The sequence below is a fragment of the Acartia tonsa genome, chromosome 9, assembly GCF_053477335.1.
Source record: "Acartia tonsa isolate MP-2025a chromosome 9, ASM5347733v1, whole genome shotgun sequence".
NCBI lineage: Eukaryota > Metazoa > Arthropoda > Copepoda > Calanoida > Acartiidae > Acartia > Acartia tonsa.
This window is the reverse complement of record NC_137268.1, coordinates 19,057,517-19,074,345: the sequence shown is the minus strand read 5'-3', so window position 1 is coordinate 19,074,345 and position 16,829 is coordinate 19,057,517. Positions and strand designations below refer to the sequence as shown.

At 30.7% G+C, this 16,829-nt stretch overlaps 2 protein-coding genes across 2 annotated transcripts in view; one reads left to right on the top strand and one right to left on the bottom strand.

Moving 5' to 3' along the window:
- The window catches only part of LOC145328400 (uncharacterized), a 195,123-nt gene that overhangs the window by 19,876 nt on the left and 158,418 nt on the right, over positions 1-16,829 (top strand). The gene's annotated exons all lie outside the window — the stretch shown is intronic.
- Positions 1-16,829, bottom strand: part of LOC145328399 (uncharacterized) — a 64,408-nt gene that overhangs the window by 24,237 nt on the left and 23,342 nt on the right. The window contains exon 10 of the mRNA XM_080172037.1: positions 715-783. Coding sequence (XP_080028163.1) covers positions 715-783 — 69 coding nt within the window. The remainder of the gene's footprint in view (positions 1-714; positions 784-16,829) is intronic.

Sequence of the window (16,829 nt, the reverse complement as noted above, 5' to 3'; positions counted from 1 at the left end):
GTCCAATGTCCCCCCTCCATAAGTGTATTACTGTGTACCTACTTCTGCTTTGTAAGGCGAATTATAATACTTTTAAGATTTTGTGGAATAACTTGGCCATGAAACAGGCGCAACTTAATCGCAAGGTTTTTATTTGTTGGGTTTCCCATTACCTAATAATACTTAAGTTTGGACAAAAAAAAGTGGACTTATTGCTTAACTCAGGTATCCTTGGCTGTTAGACATACGTACATTAAGCGCCCCGGATAGCATTCTCTACAGTACGCGACTAACCAGCCGATGGATATGTAATAAATTGATATATTGACAGGGGAAAATTTGTCGTTAAGTTGGGGACATAACTTATTGATCGGTTCGTTCATGGGGCGGGAATATCGTTATTTTAGCCACCCTGAAGTCTCACTTTATTAAATTACATGCAAATCTGGTACAACATCCAAGTGATTATATATCGATCATCCAACCCTAAATATAGAGTAGCTTCACTTTTATCTTATTAGAGTTAAACAATTGAGGGGGAAGGGGTAAAATAACTGTCTCCACCCCGTGGACCCTGTGCCGACTTTCAATATCAGCCAATGGCGTCCTGAATATTAACACAGCCAAGTCGCAACAAAAAGAGCAGAAAGCATTTTGCTAGCAGACAAAAAAGGTAGACAGGGGTCAGGTAGTTGTTTGGGATGTGTATCTAAACGTATTTAATTTATTGAATACCTTACAGATTCAATGTTATATATTCTGGTTCCCTCGAGATCTTTGTACCTCGTAGCTCCAAGGACCAATCTAAAATAGTTGGGCGGATGAATTTAATATTTTAAGTGAAAAATTTTATAGTTGATTATATCCATAATAAAAAATAAACTTTAAAATCCCCCAAAAGAGTTATTTTGTGGCCTATTCGTATTTTTAGCTCTGCAGTATAATTATATTACTGTCATAGTATATTTTTTATAAACCTTTTAAAGATAGGTTAAAAACAGTTTAAGTATTCCAAAACTTAAAATATTATTTATCATTTTAGGAAAAGAAAATGTTTTCATCTTTCTATTTTTAAAGTAAATAATTATATAAGAAAACAATTTTTTATTGAGAATCTTACAAAAAAAAACAATATATTTTTTAGCATGAAAATACAAATTTCATTGTAGATTTTTAATTGTGGATTGTGGAAAAAAAATTCAATCATTATGTTGCGAGTTTTATGGGTTTATATTATTTGAAAACAATTTGTTGTTCGTCAATAAAGGGGAAAATTTGAATATTTTACAGTTAGGGAGTTGAATCCATTTTTATAGAAGCAGAAACATAATCTATGATTATGGTTTGGACCCTCTAAAACTATAATCTACCCTTCCACTTTCCCCTCTCTTGGTGAAGATATCTTCAACGCCGATACGATTTTTGAAATGTAAGATTCCACTTTTGCCTCTCTTGGTGAAGATATCTTCAACACTGATACGATTTTTGAAATGTAAGATTCCACTTTTAATAGAGGCGAAACTGGAATCATGGTTTACATTTTTAATATCTATGTTTCTGTAATCTTCCATTACTTTTTTAACATCGACATAATAGAAATGTACCATACTATTTTAAAATTATGTCAATTGTGAAAAAAAGCATAGATTTTATATATGATTTAAACATTGTTGTATATTCTTAACTAAATAAATAAAACATACAAAGAGCGTATATAAAAGATATTTTGTTTATTTAAAAAAAAAATACTTTAAAAAGGGTATCAAATGAGTATTCAAAATTATTTTAAGAAAGTCGTTTATTAATTAATTCAATTGTATATATTTGTAATTTCTTTGTTTAATTTATTTCATCTTAATATTTCCCTAGTAATCTTTCACCGTGTAAGTAAGCACTAAGAGGTTAATTGTTTATTTAATTGTGAATTTTTGTGGTAAATTACTGATCAATTACTGAACAATTTGGTCTGATTTGTGAGTTAAAAGTGGATGGAGTAAATAAATTCTTAGACATTTATAGTAAAAGTTGCTTTTATCAGTTAAAGTGAAGAAAAAGAAGGAGGAGTAATAATTAATCCCTTCCTTCCTGTAAGCAGTTTATGACGAAAATTGAAGATTTGGCTGATATAATCCAAATAAGCAAAAATTATCATCAATTGCTTATACAAAATTTAACATAAAAAGCAGGGAGTAAGGGAGGGGACAATGGATCGAATATTCAATTTTTAAGGAGTCTCAGACTTTGGGGACTGGCTTAAAGGGAATGTGCACGAATACAGCAGATTCTTACTGATTTTGGGGACTTGCGCATCAATGCCCCGCTAACTAGCTGAGCTAGTTTTGAATATGCAGACAGAAAAGTTTGTTATTTATCGCTGGTTTTAACAAATATTTTTTCCCAAGAAAATGTCTTTTCATGTATAGAAACTCTACTGTGATATTTATGTATTAAATAATCTAAGAACCGCTTGAATTTAGGGTCAGTTATAAATATATCAGAAGGGTTGAGGTAGTTCTAAATAAGATTTTTCTAGTGATTAATTACAGAATGTTTGCTACATTGTGATGTGTTGATAATTTAATTTTCAAGTAAATGATTTTTTCTTAGAACTAATTTTGTTCTAAATTAGGTTACCATGATCCCTTTACAATTTTGGTTAAATTTTCTTGATAAATCTGGTTTTCATTGCTTTTCAGCAAAAACTCTTAAATTGAATTAATTGCCCATTGTCCCCTCCCTTACTCCCTGCATAAAAAGGCATGATTTGGTATATAAGCCAAATAAGCAATAATTTTCATTGAATGCTTATAAGTAATTTTTTTTTCAAAAAAGTATGATTTTGTATATATATAAGTCAAATAATTTTCATTGATTACTTAGTAGGGGTGTCATGCTTAGTGGTAGCACACTGAGCTACAGTGGTGAGAGTTCAAGTTCAATTATCCATATGTTGGCTCTAATTTCTCATTCGCAACATTAATCATGCATCATCCCCTGGTTGTGTAAGAAGGGGATTATTGAGTAAGTTTGGATACCCAATAGTCACTTACTTAAAATCAGTACTACCCTTAACCCAAGCTCCTCTTTGGAGAGGGTCATTCATTACGGTGACTTAATTTGGGACATCTGCCATACTTGGCAAGGTTAAGGTAATAATGAGTAGATCTCATGAGATAGCAAGTCAAGTCATAATGTGCTTGAACATGGAGCTTGATAGTCCTATTGTCCAACTTTTTCTTTTATTAATTTAATAACAAACAAATTTGCTTCTAAACTCCGAACAAACATATTATGCAAATCTGAATTTTCAAAATAGCAGCTTTATTATTCATTTAGGATGATTTTACAATAAATATGAAATGTAGATTAAGAGATATAAGTTTTCCGGAATTGTAATGTAGGGAGTAGATTTGAAATCTGCATCAAATTTTAAGGATTTTTTATAAAATTCGTTTTTTGTAAAATTCTTTATCTAAAAGCGAAAATACATTTTAAGTTAATTAATTTTGACCAATAGGATAGGTGGATTTTAAACTACCTGCGCTCTAATTGGTTGAATGATGTACGACATCCAATCAGAGCGCAGATTTTTTAAATCCACCAATCACAGATGCCAAAATTAATTAACTTAATTTGTATTTCCGCTTTTAGATAAAGAATTATACAAAAAACGAATTTTATAAAAAATCCTTAAAATTTGATGCAGATTTCAAATCTACTCCCTACATTACAATTCCGGAAAACTTATATCTCTTAATGTAGATGCCTCTTTTGGTTACTAAATTCCGCTGTTATTTTTTAATTAATCAGCACCAATAAAGCACAAGATCTCAAAAACAGCATTTGGGGGAAATACTGGTGAACAAACATATTATGCAAATCCAAAACAAAGCAATAAAAAAAGGTTTTTTGGTACTTTTCTCCTCTTTTAAAGATTGATTATGATAAAATAATATTTTTTTTAAGGGATTTATGCATTAATTATTATGAAATATAGTATAAGGTAGAAATTAATGATTTTTCTAAATAAGAAATGTTTGAAAAAAATAAATTCGATCCCTATCACTTTAGAGGACAGCTGCTGACCCCCAGTCTTATGGATGAACCTAAATACATGTTAAAGATAAAAATTACCCTGAAAAGTATACAAAAATGTTTTTTTTATGTGTTAAAAAAATCAATTTTAAAATCTTGATTTTGAGGATGATGACCTTTCAGATGTTCCTGTTGGTGGTGATGGTGAGCCAAACGTTATCTAAGTACATGCCCATTACAACAACTTGTCTATTAACCTATGTACCATTTTTTGTACTCATAGCAGCCTCCAATGGAGCCTTCCAACAAGAAATATAACCATCTTCCAAAAACTCAGTATTTACCTTATGAATTGAAGTAAATAAAATTGCAATTCTTTTCTTTTTTAATAATGCTGGGCTGGAGGATGCTATAACTACAAAAATTGGATCATAGTTTAATATATAAGTTGTCATCATGGACATGCACTTTGATAATATTTGGCTCACCATCACCACCAATAGGGGCATCTTAAAGGTCATCATCCTCAAAATCAAGATTTTAAAATTGATTTTTTCAACACACCAAAAAACATTTTTATATAATTTTCAGGGTAATTTTTATCTTTAACATGTATTTATGTTCATCCATAAGACTGGGGGTCAGCAGCTGTCCTCTAAAGTGATAGGGATCGAATTTATTTTTTCAAACATTTCTTATTTAGAAAAATCATTAATTTCTACCTTATACTATATTTCATAATAATTAATGCATAAATCCCTTAAAAAATTATTATTTTATCATAATCAATCTTTAAAAGAGGAGAAATGTGCCAAAAAACCTTTTTTTTATTGCTTTGTTTTGGATTTGCATAATATGTTTGTTTACCAGTATGTCCCCCAAATGCTGTTTTTGAGATCTTGTGCTTTATTGGTGCTAATTAATTAAAAAATAACAGTGGAATTTTGTAACCAAAAGAGGCATCTACATTTCATATTTATTGTAAAATCATCCTAAATGAATAATAAAGCTGCTATTTTGAAAATTCAGATTTGCATAATATGTTTGTTTGGGGTTTATGTTTTTTTTCTGTCATTCAAAAGGAACATGGAGATAAAGGTCATTTTATGAAAGTAGGTCAATAATTACTGGATTAACTCCTTACTGGTCTATGCCCCCCCTCACCCTACTTAATGCAAATGGATCTTTTTTGGATACTTTGTACTGTACTGGTTTCTCTGTTCTAATATAGGGAGGGGGGTTAAGAAGAGTTATAGATATTGCTCTGTTCTACAACAATTCACTGTAAATCAAAAAACCTTGATATGGATCAAATGTAGATAATGAATAAGAGAAAGGGGGAGGATGGGAGACAAAGATTTGAGGGTATCATTCACAATCCTTTTATGATAAATTGCCACTAGAAGAAATATTATTATACTTTTTTGGTTATTGGTTAGTAAGATCCCTCAGTGCACACACACTGACATTCATGCCACACAAGTGGACACCCTGTTACTTATAAATAATTATGAAACTCATCATGTAATTTTAACTTGCTTTTCCTAAATATTTTGCTTTAAATTAAAATCCTTCGCTACCTTATATTGTAGACTATAGTGGTTGCGCCCCTAGCATCATGAAGCTCTGTTTTTAAATGGGTAGGGGGCTTTTTTCTCCAAACAGTTTTTCCAAACTTTTTCCTTAACTAATTTTGAAATATCATATCTTTTTATATTTTTACCATTTTGCTTTTTGTCAAACTTTTTATCAACTTTTTTACTAGACTTTTACAACATTTCTACACAATCCTTTCTTTCCTTTAATATACATTAACAGCCTTGTGAGTTATTTTTGTAGTTCAAATGGTGGGCCTGGGTTGGGTAGTTACATGCCTATGATAAGAGTCAAATGCACATTTGTTTGCATTAATCATTTTGGATCTGTCTACTATTCTACTTGGTTAGCAAGAAGTCGGTCAACTCGTTGGTCGACAAACGTTCATATCCTGCCTTACTCATTTAACCCATTAGTGACGAACCGGGTATTAAAACCCGGTTCCAGAAAATGTTAAAAAAAAAGGTTTCCAGTCTTCAAATTGCATCATTCTCAGTATGAATCCCCCCTCTACTACCCTAGTTTTCATTTCCCCCTGGAGTAGGCAGTTTTGCTTACTTCTGTTTGCCGGTATAGCTCAACAAAATTTGAAAACCACGAAAATTTTGGTGAATTCAAAATACCCCTTCTAACTTTTTTGTTTTTATTGTAAAGTCGCTGATTTTTTTTGTGAAATCTAATGTTTATTGACAAGTACATCTATTTGTGAATTCGTTTTATTCAAATTATTATTTTTTATCGTTTTTTTATGCCCTATTATGACCCGGTTCGGCAGGGCCATAAATTTGGTTTTATTACCCGGTTTTAACTTTTCAACCATTAAATATTTTTTTATGATTTATTATTCTTGAGCCACCCTAATCAGTATACCCTAGTAATCTCTATATGTGTCCTCCAATATTTTTATGCTCGTTTTCTGATATGTATTACCCAATTTTTATATGTTCTTTTTTTGTAGTGTGTGTGTTTTAAAACTTCAAGAAACGGGTTTTTTTAACCGAAAACGGCGGCACCTATAACTGAAACATTTAATTGGATATAAATCGCTTTGTATATTACTTGTAGCTCTATAGATTACATGAGGTTGTGTAGTTTTCAATTATGGATCGTATCAAAGGTCTAAAAAGTGTTCATCTCACTTTGGGCGTTCAAAAATTACATTTTTAATTTCAAAACCGGGTTTTAATGCTTGGGGAAACCGCCCAAAACGGGTCGAAATGCCCGTTGTGCATTTATGGTCATGCCGAACCCGTTTTTTTGCAACTTTCCTGTGCATGCCACTAGAGCAAAACAAAAAAATACGTTTTCCGTTTTTACCATTTTAAAGCTTCCCTGAGATTTTCAGCTCGATCGGCCCATAAAAGTGGCGCTCGGCACTAATGGGTTAAAGTATAAAAAAATTTACCATCAAAACGGACAATGCAGTGTTCAATTAGGACCTAGAGACATTTAGAATCCATTGAGAATAAAATCCTAGCTGCTCCTACTTGGCAGATATTTAATTTCAAAGATTTCAGGTGAAAACACCAAATTCAACAAATATAGAAGGCAATTCTGCTTTGAATACAGAAAGATAAGATGTGTTTCTGTAAATTGTGCTCAGTATACTTTTAGATACTTTTGTAACGCAAATAAAATCTTATTAATGTAAAATCAATGCAGCAGTTGTGATTTGACTTGAATTTGGTTAACTTGTCTTTGTGTTTTATTTGTTTTCACACTTATTAAATTTAACCAACCAAAGAATTTTTTATCCAATCTTAACCAGACAAATGCCATCTAGCTAAAAAAGATGCGTAGATTTCATTTCTGGCAACCAGAAAATCCGCAGAAATCGAATTAACGAGATCCAAAAAAGTTTCATTAAAAAAAACCTTACACCAATAATAACAAACAACAATTATAACGACGACTTAGTTTCTTTTTCCTGTTTAATTTGAATATTGAAACTAATTTTCAGGCATGCATGTTTGTTGGTATAGTACTTTTTTTAGAAACCAAAATACAGACATATTTAAAACTACAAAATTGTATATTAGTTACTAGAAAGATTTTATTTTTTTTCTTGCTTTAAAACAACTTTTTGTACATAAAAACCCGTAATGTCTTCATTATTGACACAAACATGCATGCTGTATAGTTTTTAAAAATTTAGTCAAATAAAATACCTGACTAGAATACAAAGCAAGAAATAAAGGTTATCAACTCCCTATGAGCTTTTTGTGTTAAATAGAATTATTAATAAGAATAAAAGAGTTTCAAAAAATAGTAAAATAACAAAATGTTAGGTGAATTGTTAATATTAAATCAATCAAAAAATGTTTTACATTCTTATAATTAATTTCAATAAAACATATATATGCTCAAGAAAGGTTATTTATAATTATGAATTCTACCAGACTAAAATATAAAAGGGGAAATATTTTATGAAGACGACACAAAATGATTTTAAAAATTACTTATTTTTATCTTTTTTTTTAATCTTTAACAATTTTAATGTTTTTATTATGTAAATATATAAAGTATTATTCAAACTTAAAGGATTTAATCATTTTCTTTGTAATTTATATGTCTAAACAGTGTAAAAATGAAGTTCTTAATTACGAATTTTCAAATCATTAGATTTTAATACAGTTTATTATAGAAATAAAGAATAATTTCAACAAAAAAAAATTGCTACAAAAAGGCTTACTGTATTATTAAACTGACTTAATTGTATAATTGCATTCATTTTGTTTATTTACCTTGAAAAATGAGTGTTTAAGTGCTGCATTGGTTAAAATCAAACCTAAAAGTGCTCTTTATTCAGTGACAGAGTGAAAAAAATATATACCTTGTTTTATAGTTTTTTATCTCTTTTTTTTATATATTTTTATCTGATATGTATATCAAAATTTAAAAGTATCTATTTCATTAGATATTCATACTTTGCTAAACAGTCTTGGTTACTTTTTGCACTATATTTGCTCTAAAAAGGATTCTTTATCTGACTTCTACATTTAAAATGAAAGATTTTATCCCAATTATTATGTTGACTGTAGAAAAAAAAATTTATTTTGTTTATATGCAATTTTCTATAATAAAATGTGAGAAATGCCTTTTTTCACATGTAGGGCGAAAAAAGTAACACTGAAAATATTTTTTATGTCTTAAGCATGTCCTAAACTCATAGATAATAAACTTTCATAAAAGATTTATTTCAGAATATGTCATTTAGGGCATAAAATTAATTTTGCAAATTAACATTGCAAATGTTTGCCAATAACTTTTAAAAATGATTTCTGCGGATTTTCTAATTTACATGGGTGTTTTCTACACATTTTCCCCTTTCTAAAAATACCTTCCTCATAAAGATTGGCTTCCGGAAAGTATATACTTTCCAAAAATGATATGTGTTTTCTTTTTGATCTTACCCATTGAGGTATAGGATTCTTTACTTATAAGAATAGAGAAAATTTAGAGACACCATCTCTAAATCAGCCAATAGAATAACTGCAGAAGAACAATCTGGCTAAGTTATTGGTAGAAATATGTAAAAATTTTTACAGGAAAGAGATAAAATTTGCATTTCTTAAGACAAAGATAGCTTTTTAGAAATCATATGGTTGAAAAATTCCTTTACTGTATTACTGGAATGATTCATAAATAACAAAAAATAAACAAAAGTGTTTATCTTCTAGAATTTCTCTTTTGAGTTGATGGATTATAGGACCAGTTTGACCAAATCGATTCCTTTTTCAATTGTGCTAATATATGACTCTACAGGTTATCTGATTCTTGATTGTAGGATAAATATTTCTATAATTTTCTATATATTTCTAATAAACTGCTAAGTAACAAAATTGTAATTAATCTGTTTCTATTAAAATTTTTGAATTAAATTCATTAATAAATGGAATATTAAAGGAACCCTGCAAGAAATACCTCTCTTTAACTGCTGAAAGCCTGCCATAAGTAGGCCCAATAAAAAAAATTTGAAGCCTCCAGCTTCAAAAACAAAATTAATAGCTTATCTTTGTCAAAAACTTAGACTGCCAGAAACTGATAACATTTTTACAATAAAAACACCCTCTTTTATAGTCAAAATGTCTTTTAAAAAATTCAGTTTAAATTGCGTTTAAAAGCATAAAATCATAGCAGGAAAAAATGAAACTAATGTAAGTAATACATTGATTGGTTGTTTAGCGTACTTAGCGTGGACTCAGACTTCTGATTGGCTAGAAATCCTAAAGGCTAGCATTCTCAGGCTACATTACTCTCAATACAATGCAAATTAAACTGAATTTTTTTTTAATGATTTTGACTATAAAGAAAGGTGTTTTTATTGTAAAAATGTTATCAGTTACTGGCATCCTAAGTTTCTGCCAAAAATAAGCTTATAATTTTCTGGGCGACGTATTTTAATAATGAAAATTTTATTATTAGCAATGAAAAACTTTCAAAATTTTCATTGTACTAGAAATATGATATTGAAATGTCTATAACTTTTTTGTTTTTAAAGCTGGAGGCTTCAATTTTTTTGTATTGGGTCTACTTGTGGTAGTCTTTCAGCAGTTAAAGCGGTTTATTTCTTGCACGGTTTCTTAAAGGGTATTAATTTGCCTTTGATACAAGTAACTTTTTCTTATTTAAAAATCTCTTCTATATTAAACTACTGTAAAGCTTTCCACTTAAAAACAAAAACAGTGTGGGAATATGAATCTTAATATATGTAGGTATAGATTATTCTAAATTCACTAAAGATCTCAATCATGTAAACATTGCCACAGCACAGCAAAAGTAAGTCTTGTAGTTAAAGACCCCTATTTTGACATAGTTTTGTTTCAAAAGGTTTTCATGGTACAACTTTAAAGTTAAAGCTTTCTTTAATAAACATGAATTTCTAGGAGATACAGAAATTCATTCAGTATTAAAGCTGAGGTTTAAGTCAATTTGGACAGCAATTTTTCTTTATTGCTGGTAACTTGGATAATGTATGTATGTAATCATGCAATTTTACTAAAAGCTATATGAACTTTTGGGTCTGTCAAAAGTTCCAATTTTTTTCAAGCTAGCTTCGCAAAATCTTCTACATGGATTCTATCCTATACTTTTTCTTCTTTAAAGCAAACAATGAAAATTATTGCTTATTTGACTTGCTATATACCAAATCATGCTATTTTTTGATAACTTATGTATAAGCATTCAATCAAGATTACTGCTTATTTGGCTAATCAACAAAATCATGCTTTTTTTTGGATAAATTACTTATAAAAGTAGAACGATGTCTATCTGTCCATCCATCTGTCCCTTAAGATCTAGGTAACCACTGAACCGATTGGATTCTACTCTTCAGGGTATATACCTATTGGTCCTGTGGTGGTTTTAAGCTATTTTCTTGGGGGGTGGGACACCCCCAACCCCCCAAAAAATGAAAATACCCCCCCCCAAAAAAAAATAATGATTTCTTGGGAACACATTAGACAATGAGCAGCACCAGTAGTACTTTATTTTTTTTTTATTATCTCTTAGGGCAAAGCCCATAGAGGCCAGGGGCGAAGCCACCATTTAATATAAGCAATCAATGAAAATTATTATTTATTTGGCTTATATAACAAATTATGCTATTTTTGATAAATTACTTACAGGTAATCAATGAAAAACTTTGCTTATTTGGCTTATATCAGTCAAATCTTCATTTTTTTCATAAACTGCTTACAGGAAGGAAGGGATTAATTATTACTCCTCCTCCTTTTTCTTCATTTCAACTTGTATAAGCCACTTTTACTATAAATGACTTAGTATTTAAAGTGTGCTACCTTTTTATATGTTTCATTATTATTTTGCCACAACTTGGTCAAAAATGCTCACAAATCAGACCTTTTTCGACCAAAGATGCTCAAATGGTTCCTTTACAAGCCCAATCAATCATTTTTAAGATATCTTTATATTTCAAGGAAAGTACCGAAAAAAGGCAAATTTGGGTGTTTCCTTGGTAATTTCCTCTTAGGATTTTTTTATCAAAATATTATTATGTTGAACAGGAAGGAAGGGAGGGGTGGGAGGGAGGGTAAGTGGAGACATAAGCCTCATTAGTCTAGCATGGCAACCGGTGAACAGAATCACAGTCCTGCACCACAAGCCACAGGCTTATTTATATAAAACTCCAACCAATGAGAGTCACACTCTCATTGGTTGAAGTGGATGGAGCGCATGGAAGGAGTGTGAGAGGGCAGAGACAAGGGATGAGAAAGGCAGAGAGTAGGGCACATATAGCACATATAAATATTAATGTAGCACAGTTACGCTGTAAAGTTTACTAACACTTTCGCCGAGAAGTTTACCAACACATTTGCTGTGAAGCCCGGTCCATGCTTCAAACAGTATGAATCAAGTCCTATTTAGGACATAAAAATATTTTCAAAATTGAGAAGTTCCCCTGACAATGAACATCTCTGGCCATAGCGCTTGGCTCCCTAGCCTATAACCTAACCTAACCTAACCTAAAATAGTTTTTAACATTTTGAAAATTTGAGTACCCCCGACAACAAACATCTCTTGCCGCAGCGCTTGGCTCCCTTGCCTATAACCTAACCTAACCTAAAATAGTTTTTTGAAATTTTGAAAATTTGAGTACCCCCAACAACGAACATCTCTGGCCGCAATGCTCGGCTCCCTAGCCTATAACCTAACCTAACCTAAAATAGTTTTTTGAAATTTTGAAAATTTGAGTACCCACCCGACAACGAACATCTCTGGCCACAGCACTCAAAATTTAAACTTTTTCCGCCTCCCCTTTTTCTTCCCCTTCACACTCAATCCCCCCTACTATTACCCTTGCCTCTGTATGTCTGGACGGGGCAAGGAAGGAAAGGTTAAAGGAAAGTGGTGAAGGAAGTTGGCGATCATAACTATTTTAGGATATCTTAAAACTTGAATTACCCTCTCTCTTTTTTCCTTTTCCTATTTTGTGCGTCATTATTGAGTCTACAGGTGTTTATACAAATGTGCCAATTAAAATCTTTTTTTTTTGAATGACATCTGTTTAATTTTCCTTTGCAATTAAGCTTTTTTTTAGGTACAGGGAAGGTTTTTAGCCATTTTGGGAGAGCGTATCTCCACCCTCCCAATTTAAAATCCCCCCCCCAATTTTTTTCTCTCTCAATATTTCTTATTAAAACTCAAATTAAAAAGTAGATGGGCGGTTGACTTATCCCCCTCCCACCTTAAGAACACCTAGAGGCTTCTTGGGGGCGTTCGCTGCCCCTAGTCTTTCTTAAACTGTTTTTAACCTATTTTTGAATGGGGGGTCAAAAATATACTAGGACACCTATAGAATCAGACTGCAGAGCCCAAATTTGAATTAAGTCCCCAATAAACTTTTTTTGGGGGATTTAAAAATTAATTTTTAGTGTTGCTGTAATCATATTGACCGGAGCAAAAGCTCTTTTTTTACTTCGGGTAATATTGTGGCTTACAGAACATTTTTATATATTTCACTTTATATTGATACAATAAAAAAAACATTACTCTGTTCATTGAAAATAATTTTTTTTTCCAAAACAATTAATTTCATTGAAAAATCTAACATTATACAATAAAACAAATAATTCTGAAATCTAACCAATAAGAAGTCTTGTTTTATTTCAATTCCTAACAATTCAAAAAAAGAGTGTTTTCACAAAGTGACTTATTTCCAATGTAGTTAAATAATTTTTATTTAATTAAAATAAAAAGAATGAAAACCATACACATAAAAGATACATTCTTTTTACAATTATTTTAAAAAATAAGTTTGAATAATCTTATTTTATAACGCATTTGTATATGTGACAAAAATAAATTTGTTGTATTGCATAAACATTTGTTGTCATTAAACCCTTTACAGCCGTTTTTTATGTTTTTAAAATAAGTGAGAGAACACAAACATGTTAATGTTAATTCGTTGATATATTATAAAGAATTAACTTTTTAGTGAATTTTTATAGTAAAATTATAAGGCCTAATTTTACTCAATACCAGAATACAATATTTATGAAGCAAAACACTCTAAAAGCTACGAATTTTACCCAAATAAAAAAAAAACCTTTTGCTTCGGTCAAAATGATCAAGGCAACAGTAAAAATTAATATTTAAATCCCCCCAAAAAAGTTTATTCAGGATTTTATTCAAATTTAGGCTCTGCAGTCTGATTCTACTGGTGTCTTAGTATATTTTTTATATACGTTTTAAAAATAGGTTAAAAACAGTTTAAAATAAAAGCTATGTCTTGCATTTTATCAATTAGGTGTTTGATCACGAATTTCATATGATATAAATATTTTTCTTATTTAATTGTTATCCTAATAAGACAAAAGTTGTGCTTGAAAATTGTTTTAATGGCTATTATTATATGTTGCATTTTTAGGTAAACATGAGAATTGTGATCAAAATTTGCGTATCATTTGTACTTATTTGCGTCATTTCTATTTTCAGATATCTATTACCCTTCATCAGGAAAGTCTAGTTCACCAAGACTTTGCCTTAGATTGAATTCAGACTCTGTCTGGAGGGGGGGGGGGGGGGGGGCAAATTTTCAAAATTGATAAAAAAACTTCCTAAGAGGTTAATGCCGTTTCCTTTTATATGCACTGATACCAAAAAATCAACAAAAAAAATACTTATTTTTACTTTTCTCTCAGAAATAATAACTAGCCCAAAAAGTAAAATAAAATCACGCATGGTATATTTATCTTTTCTTAGGCAAAGATTATTTTAAATGTGCATTTATTTCAAACCAATGAAAATTCAAACTGAAGTACAAAATAGAATCCAGAAATTTTGCCTATCTATTTTGGCTTTCATTGAAGGTGGATTGAATTTAAGTAAAGGTAATTCTTATCTCAGGATTCTTTAAAACTGTAAAAATAGATTTGAATATATTTCATATAGCTTGATAAATTTGATTCAAAGGCCTTATAGATTTAATTAACTTTGGGATAATGGTAAAGGACAATGGAATATAAATTATTCTTGCCAAACCATTTTATTTTTATGTAAAAAGGTATGATAACCAATCTGCCATTGTCCTATCACTCTCAGATATAGTTTAACTTTGGCCTATGTTATATGTTATAACACATACTTAAGACTTAAAACTTATTGTAATGAAAAGCTTTCACTTAAGCAAAGCTAACAAATAAAATTATGAAACATATCAGGGATCTAAAGAGATAAGATAATGGCCGATAAATTAATGCACATCCATAATGATGACGCACTAAATAACCCCTTATGTAGATTAAAATTAGTGGTTCAAACGTTTATAAACACAATGTAATCAACCAATCAAAGCCAACGAATAAGAAAACGTTATTGTAAAACTTTGTGTATTATTGTAATAAGAAGTCAATTGTCTCCTCGCTCTCTGGAGTAAGAAAGAATAAAATGCGATGGTACTCTACAATTCACTTTTCTGCCTGTCCGTCCTTCTGTCCATGATTTTTTATGATTTTCCAGTATGGCTACGAAACCAATTATTATCTGCTGGATCAGACCCGTCTAATCCATACCTGAAACCATGTATTGTATTGTATTATAGACATTTTTCTACAAATAGTAAAGTAAAAAGTTGTAATATGAACACCAGTTTTGTTAGACTGGGCCTTCGCTTCTTCGGGACTAACAAAACTGGAAAAACAGATGCAATAAACAACTAATCTTGGCTGTTTAGTTTTGACAATGCCAGTTTTCATCAACCAATTAAGATTAAATAAAAGTAAACAAATTTATAAATCCAACAAATGTTTATAAAACTTCGGGTACTACTGAAATTTAAACCCTCCCTTATTTGGCTGAGAGTGAACATATTAAAAAGACATAGTTATAGAAACCTGCAAACCATAAGAGTGATTTTTTTAGACATACAGAATTCTACCAACCCTTTTTGTAAAAAACGTCGCTTAGAAGCATTAACATTTTGTATGTATCTTATCAATTTATATTGTTTTAACTCTTAATATAAAAAGCGTCGTCAAATGTTTTAAATGGACGTTCAGGACTTTCTGATAACGATTACAGGGTGCTACTGTTCTTCTCATTCTGTCTTCTCATGTTATTATAGACAGAATTTATTTAATTTTTCGTCCATTTTTCCCTCCCTGTAGACAACTTTTATTGTACCCAGGGAGGTAGGGAACATTGGACTGAAATTACCTTCTTAGCTGGTCCAAACCCTCTAGGTACTTTAATTCAAGTTTATCGCCACCAGGGATCTAAAGGGATAAGACAATAGCTGATAAATGGATGTACATTCCCAAAAATACCCCTACTGTAATTTGCCATCAGTGGTTGAAACGTTTTGACACTATACTAAATAAACTAACCAATTAAAATTCAGTAAAAGTCCCCAAAGATGTTAAGCAAACAAAAATGAAAACGTTATTATAAAACTTTGGGAACTAGCAGAGAGAGAGGTGGACAATGGACTGTTTATTATACTAGTCCCCAAAGTTTTACGATAACGTTTTCTTATTAGCTGGCTTAACAACTTTGGGGACTTTTATTGGATTTTGAATGGTTAGGTTATTAAGTACTAGCGGCTTCGCCCCTAGCCTCTAGGGGCTTGGCTGATGAGGTAATTTAAAAAAAATAAAAAAAATAAAAATAAACAAAAAAATTCTGGTACTGCGCTCATAATTTATGGGCAACACCAGAATTTTTTTTTTTTGGGGGGGGGGAATTTTCATTTTTGGGGGGTTGGGATTGTCCCATCCCCCAAGAAAATAGCTTAAATCCACAACAGGACCAAAAGGTATATACCCTGAAGAGTAGAATCCAATCGGTTCAGTTGTTACCAAGATCTTAAGGGACAGACGGATGGACGCCGACGGACAGACAGACAGACAGATATCGTTCTACTTTGTATTATAGATAGTAGTGGTTAAACCAACCAATCAAAATTCAGTAAAAGTTCCTAAAGTTGTTAAGCCAACGAATAAGAAAATTTATATTTTGAGATTTCTAATAAAAAATTTACTTTAAGATAAACATTTTCTGAAAAAAATTGTTCTAGCTTCAAAAATAAGGAAATTACATCCATTTAACCTTTTAATTAACCTTAAAAAATAAAGTTGTTAAATGAAAGGGTGAAGTAAGCGAAAAATGACTTTGTCTCACTTAAAGTCGGAAATTTATTATTGAACAGGGAACATGCACAATTTTTTTTTGCCATCTAACTCTTATAGGAGCCGAGATGATAT